Raw genomic sequence first — 7,166 nt, forward strand, 5'->3', positions numbered from 1 at the left:
GGAAGATCAAAGCTCAGGTAGAAAATAAGAGAATGAATCTTCAAAATAATCAGGGAGAAGGAATGCCATGCTATAAGTTTTGTGTAAGTGGTAGAACATTAACTGAACAAGCCGACTTGAGTAAGCACAGAACCTGAGTTCAAATCCTGGTGCTAGAAAAAAACGAAAGACCCTCGTGCTTAGGCCTACTCCGAGGACAAGGCGAGGCAGAAGCAAAAACGCGAATCTTCGGTTGTTGGACATTCCCCTTGTGATGAAGTTAAAAGGAATCCTGAAATCCACACCAAACTTCTCTAGCTTGTTTTGGAGGAATGAAATAGCAGGGGATGCTGCGGCTTATATGCTAATGTGGCAAGAAAACTCCCCTCAGCTCAGCATTACAGCAAGCACTCGGAGGCTCTTAGCAGCTCCCAGGTTGAGCTGGTTTTAGGTGTTGAAAAAAATGAAGTGTTAAGTCCACAGACTCAAGGTCAAATGTAAGTGCTGCACTGTTACTGGCGAGCTCAGCAAGCACAGGATATCTCTTCATGGAGTTAAAGCTTCCTTCTAGAAAGTAGTTCAAAACCACCATATGACAAGGCAGCTGGCTTTGGTTTCTCTAAGATTCAAATGCCTGTGTGGAATACATTCTTTTCTTGCTCTTCAAAATTAAAAAAAAAAAACCAAAACACGAAACAAAAGAAAATAAAAGAAGGCAATTAGGACTCAGTCCATTCAATTTCCATGTCATGTATTTTACCAGGCAGTTTCCAATATGGCCAGAAAAAAGGTAGTGGCTTACACAGGTTGGCACCTAGTATTTGTTCTCTCTCTCTCTCTCTCTCTCTCTCTCTCTCTCTCTCTCTCTCTCTCTCTCTCTCTCTCTCTCTCTCTCTCTCTCTCTCTAAGTGCATATTCCACGGCTTGAACTCAAGGTCTTGTCCTCTACACAGCTGGTGCTCTACTCTGAACCATTACTCCAGCCTTTTTGCTAGTTAGTTGGAGATGGAATCTCACTGACTTATTTGTCCAGCCTCACTTTGAATTGTTATCCTCTGGACCTCAGCTTTCTGGGAAGCTAGCATTACAGGCATGAGCAATAGTGCCTGGCTAATACACATTTTCTAAATGAGTGACTAAGGGAAACTGAGGCACCATGAAAGCATTGAGATGGAGACTCAGCGTGAGTGCAGATACACGTCTGCTACATCCCTGTTTCTTTTTGTGTCAAGGTGGCTCACAGTTCTGCCATAGCAGCCTTGTTTTCCAGTGTGGCCTGGCAAGATGAATAGGCACCACAGCTGTGGCCTTCCCTTGTCACTTCTGTGGGTGAGATGGTTTCCCTGCGGAACCTCTGTTTGCCCCACCATGGTGGTAGGGCTTGGACTGGGCTCGGGCTCTCAGTCTGGGACCTATACCTGTATACAGGAGGTTTGATGTTGTTTATTGCTATGATGTGCATGTGGATTTTAGAAAACACACACCAAAAGATGGGCTCCCAAGACGGTTACCTTCGATCTCTTCAGCAGAGCCATCTGAGTGATCCCAGAGAAATTCCCTTGGCCACTGAACAGGTCTGTGATGCCCATTTCCGTCAGCACGCCCCCCAGGTCGTAGCTGCCCAAGAGGGACACCTTTGGGATATACAGGTTCACCACACTGCTCGGGGGAGAGGGGGAAGGGGAAAAGGTTAGGCAACAAAGACCAGGCTGGACATTTAGGAGCAGAGGCCTCCCTCTGTGTGGCTCCTCCAGCTTTGGTCACTCAGCCCCACCTGCTCACTGGGGACAGAAGGGGCAGGGCAGGAGGCAGGACTTGCTTCTTCCTCCAACACAATGGCTGTGATTTATACATTTGTTTCCTCCAGGTGATTGCCTTGAGCTTCTCCACCTGTAATACAGCCGGAGCACTGAGCATTGAGCACAATGGCTGGTAAGGAAGGTCCTTTGGTCCTGAGGAGCCCTCAGAAGCAGAGGAGAAGAGGAGCACCCAGCTGGGAGCAGCCATTGTGGTCCCTGCTCTGCCCCCCATGCTGAGGCTCTGCTCCCTCCCCCCATGCCCTCAGCACACAGGGCTGAGCTCATTTGTTGCCTGTTGGCTATGGAGAAGGGCTGGGGCCCCCTGAGTTTGTGTGGCAGAAACTTGAGTCAGCTAGCATGAAGAAAGGTAAGAGAATGCACGCCAGGATGGGGTAGAAGAGGAAGAAATGCAGAACTGGGCATAGACACACTTAAAAAAAATTAAAGTACAGTATCAACTTCCTTTGACTTGTCTTCTCCTTGAATCTTGAGTGACAGATGTCTGAAATCCTGACATTAAAGATGTCAGTGAAAACACCTGAGATCTCTAGTGCTTGGGCTCGCTCCCAGTCTCACACCGATCACCAGAAAAAGCAGCCCCAGCCCTAGCTGAGAGCTGGGCCATCAAGCCGCACCAGCTTCAGCCAGCGTCCAAAACAGAGTTGAGGAAGAGACCAAGATGAGAGACACAGGTGACGCAGTCTGTAGGGATGCGTTACTGTTAGGATATGCAGCCTCTTCCAGGAGGCTCGGATGTGGAAGGCTTCCAGCTGGGGGCTGAGGATTCACTCATCCACTGGGGAGTCCACAGGCTGTTAGGAGTGGGGCTGGTTGGAAGAAATGGGTCACTAGAGGAGAGGCTCCTCTCTCTCTCCCTCTGCCTCTCTGCTTCCCCCATCACTAGCACATCTTCAGCTAGTGTTCTCTGAGTACAAACCCTGAACTAGCCCTTGCCTGGACTAGAGGTTAGAGAGCGGATTCCACTGGTGACCACTAGCCTAGCAGCACAGGACCTTTCCTCCGTGTCTTTCATCTACTCCTTCCACAAGGGGACCTCACCTCGGGTATTCCTTGTGGAATACCAGAGGAGCTCTGCTGATTGATAGGCGTGACTCTGAGGGATGCCAGGGGATCTTACTGTCCATGGGGATTCGGCGGGCAGGAGGACAGTGAGTGCTGGCAGAAGGCCAGGCGTGTCTGGTTTTTGCCTGCCCCACTTCTGGAGGGCACCCGAGGGCTTACCGATGGGTCAGTGAGTTGGACCATCTCTCAACTGTGTCCCGGCTTAGGTGGGCAATGACTTTGTCCATGTGCCCTTCCTCTGGAAGAATGAAGAAGACAGTCCCATTGCCCACGTAATCCAGCTGTACCAGCTGACAGGGGAGCTTCGAGTCGCGGAGGTACTTGATGGTGTTTGACTGGAACATCATGGGGACCTTCACTGTGACCTTCTCGCTCACATGGAAGTCCATCTCTCTAGTGTTTCCTGGGTCAAAAGCATGTGCCCATATGCCTGGGAAGAGATGGGAGAGGGAACAGGAATCAGCTCTGTAAGACCAGGGAGAGAGAGAGAGCACAGCTTGGATAGCCACCCTGGTGCACAAGCTGTGAGCTGAGCTACTCAGCAGTCTCTGCACACCCACTTGGATTCCCAGAAATTTCCAGAAAGAGGTCACAATTCTATAGGCTTAAAGCCCATTCCGTCCTCTGCTTTGGGATGGATTGAGGATGAGCTCTGCTCCTAAGCTTGGCTTCAGATACAGAAGAGGGGGGAGCAACAGAATGCTAGGCCTGGCGCTGGGGTTACGGCTCCCCCAGGTGGACATTGGCTCCCTGATATCAGAGTACTGGAAGACATGGCTGACCTCAAGCCTAGAACTCAAGGTGCCTGGTCAGGAGAGGAAGGGACTCTTCCAGGGGACTGGTTTATCTCTTCCATCTCCACCCAACATCCCTACTAATCCCTGGAGGAGTCTGTGGACCCTTTGCACATGGAATGAGGGCATTCTGGCCCCCACTGCCTGAAGGCAGAGTCAGGAAGAGAGGTGTACCAGGGCCTCAGACTCCCCAGCTCTCACCTTGGGGGTTACACACTCCTGTGCATGTGTGCACACATGCGCACGCACACACGTGTGTGTGTGTGGGGGGGTGTGCCTCGGGACTCCATAGCCCTGCTCAGTTCTAATAGAAAGGAGATTGCTCTCACACTGAGCCAACACTTGTCCAATAGCAACGCCTCCTGCAGAGCCTCTTCTGTTCTCCTGAGCTTGTACCACACAGTGTGACCCACTGGGGACTTTGGACCTCCAGGAATGCCAGTTAATGAATGTGTGCAGCGGTCCAGTCTGCAGTCATTTGTTCCAGTGATATCAGGAGTCTCTGCAGGCTGCCATGGAGACAGAGGAAGGGGAATTTGGTGTGTTTGGAGTATGTATGTTTATGTGCATGTGTGTGTACATGTGTGTATATGTGCCTGCATGTGTATGTGTACAATATGGGCATGCAATGTATGTGTACATGTGTGTGTGTGTGTGTGTGTGTGTGTGTGTGTGTGTGTTGGGAGTTTTGAGAAAGGGAACAATGCTGAGGCAGGAGAGCAGAGAAGACAGAAGAGGACTCCAGACCACAGTTTTCTGCTCTTGGCACAATGATCATTTCGGGGTCATTTTCACTGTGGAGGGCTTGTGAATAGGATATTTACCAGTCTACCTGGCCCCTACTCAGGGAATACCCACAGCCATAAGGCAGCCAGGTCGCTTACAGTTACAACAGTGAGCCTCAGACCTGCCTTGTAGAACGTAAGCCATTTGCTCAACTCCAAGGGGTAGCCTTCTGAATTGGGCCAAATGTTATCATCACGCTTTCCCAGAAGTACTGTGATGAAGATGGAGCCTCCCATAGCTGAAAGTGCTTTGTGCCCTGGGCTGGGATGGCTGTTCTAGTTTCGGCAATGGTGGGTGGGGTCTTGGGATAGGTAGCATGGAGGGGAGCGTTACCTTTGAAGAAGATATAGTTAACCAGGATGAGGGTAGCTGGGCTACCCAGTTCTGAAAATACCTCTGTGATTTTCCCCTTGGTCTTATTCCGCACATACTCATTGATGTGTCTGCTGGCTCCAGCCCAGTCTTTGAAGTCGGTGGCCAAGGCCTCTGCTTCATAGTAGTGCTTGATATCGGCTAAGAATGATTGCAGTAGTTCTAGGCTCTGGTCAAGAAGCAAGGTGTTTCCCATGATCATGTCCAAGCCGGTGTCTGACTCTCCAAAGAGGTGATGGAGGTGCTGGAAACCCTGATGGATCTCCGCTTTTGATGTCTTGTTGAGGTTGAAGCCCAGACCCTGGAGAAGCTGGGTCTGTGTGTGGCCGGATAACCCCAGCGAGAGCATAGCCAGGGCCATGGAGATGCTCACGGGCGAGATGAAGATGTTGTTGCCAGGAGCTGAGGCCACCAGGTGCCGATACAGGTTGAAGGCAAAGTCAATATTGGTTGGAGCTAGGCTCCGGTGAGGGCTGTTGCTACGCACAGTGGCAGTTGAGTCCTGAGCCTGGACAGTCCAGAGGCCACTGGTGGAGAGCCAGAGGAGACAGGTACAGAGGGTGATTGACATTGTGGTAGGACCAGACCCTGCCAAAATCAAGACTGCTAGTTAGGTAATGTGGTGGCTCCTGAGTCATCAGCTCTGATGCCGCAGAACGCAGTCAGAAAACCCACCTGAGCCTCCTGTCCTCCACACTGGCTAGGCGGCCTGGGCCAAGCCACCGCAAGGCCCGGAGCTTCAGTGTCCTTATTGGAAGATGTAAATGATACAGCAATCCTTCAAATGCCTACTTAATACCCAACGAAGATCTGTTATCTGCCTTAGATTTTCTCATCTATCTGGTATCCAAGTATTCATGAAGTAAATAATATTTACCTGGTTTTAGCAGTCAGAAAAGTTAAGTGTGTACCTAATGGAAACAATCCAAGTTCCAAAAGGAAAGCAAACCATTGTGAATTAAGAATCTTAGACCTAGACAAAACGTCCACTGAAAAGGAGGAGGAGCCACGTACTGGTGGCTCACGCCACCTAGTTACTAGCTTAGGAGGCTGAGATCTGAGGATCAAGATTCAAAGCTAGCCTGGGCAGGAAAGTCCATGGGACTCTTTATCTCCAATTAACCACCAGAAAACTAGAAGTGGCCCTGTGGCTCAAAATGGTAGAGTGCCAGCCATGAGCAACAAAGAGCTCAGAGACAGGACCCACCCAGGCCCTCACTTCAAGCCCCAGGACTGACAAAAACAAAACAAAACAAACACAAAGTACACACACATACAAAACACACACAAAAAAGCGATAATTCAAGACATTCCTAGATAAAACCAGAAAAGCTTGTTACCATAACAAAACCCTGGAAGGGATGAAAACGTTTCAATTTATATAAAAATTAAAAGATGCTGGACATCAACTGGAAAGTGGATGAGGAAATAAAGCTAGCTGATAGAGGATGAGAACCGTGTATGGCCACCATCAAAGCTAGTATTTTTTTTACTCTGTAATTCCACAGTGTGCATTCTCTAGGACACAAGATTGACAGCTAAACACACCCATTAGTCTATGTTTGGGGATAAACAATTAACATAAAGATCTAATTTGTGATACCAGTAATGGAAAGGAAACAGATAGGTGGAAGCAATTTTCTTATAATATTGAAATCAATCTGGTGAAAATTCTGGTTGAGTGTTTGAACCCTAGCCTATGGTAGCCATAGGGAAAAACAATTGTGTACAGGTGAGACCTTAATGGTTTCACTACAAAATCAATACACAAGGAGACTGTGGTAGAGCAAGTGGGGCACAAAAAAAGCATTGAAATGGCAAAAGCAAGTCCCTCCTCATCAGCAATTACTTTAAATGTAAATGGGTCAAATACTACAATCAAAGGACAGAGACTGGCAGAATAGATACAATGGATCATGTTACGTGCCTGGAGAGGGCTAGCTGTTGCATCACAGGAGTGGCTGTCCTGCTGTACTCACGCTTGTACGGCAGACGGAACAAGCTCCTTCAGACCTTTTAAATAAGGCCCTGGGGTGGACTGGGAGAACATAAACACTCAGACCCACACAGTTGGCTAAACATTTCTGCATGTATCTGTGAGAGTTTCTCCAAGAAAGATTAGCATTTGAGCTAGTGATAAATTGAAAAAGATCCAACCTCAACAATATACTCAAATATCATGTATATGCATGTGCATAAACACACATACATATGTAACTTTTGGTAACATTGAGACAAATACGTGTATCTTCCTTAGATGTTTGGCTCAATTCATCAACAAAATCATCAAGCTTTTATTTTTTGGCATTTTAAAAAATTCTCATTTTACCTCCTAATTAATTATTGGAGTATG

At 48.3% G+C, this 7,166-nt stretch overlaps 1 protein-coding gene across 1 annotated transcript in view; it reads right to left on the minus strand.

Annotated features, from left to right (window-relative positions):
• The window catches only part of Serpina6 (serpin family A member 6), a 6,019-nt gene extending 624 nt beyond the window's left edge, over window positions 1-5,395 (minus strand). Inside the window, exons 1-3 of the mRNA XM_090345412.1 lie at window positions 4,775-5,395; window positions 3,021-3,291; window positions 1,491-1,638 (exon numbers count right to left, since the gene is read on the minus strand). Of these exons, the coding sequence (XP_090201538.1) occupies window positions 1,491-1,638; window positions 3,021-3,291; window positions 4,775-5,384 (1,029 nt within the window). The 5' untranslated portion in view covers window positions 5,385-5,395. The remainder of the gene's footprint in view (window positions 1-1,490; window positions 1,639-3,020; window positions 3,292-4,774) is intronic.
• Between the last annotated feature and the right edge of the window lie 1,771 nt (window positions 5,396-7,166).

Source organism: Megascapheus bottae, chromosome 14, assembly GCF_031878675.1.
Source record: "Megascapheus bottae isolate mThoBot1 chromosome 14, mThoBot2.hap1, whole genome shotgun sequence".
Lineage (NCBI taxonomy): Eukaryota > Metazoa > Chordata > Mammalia > Rodentia > Geomyidae > Megascapheus > Megascapheus bottae.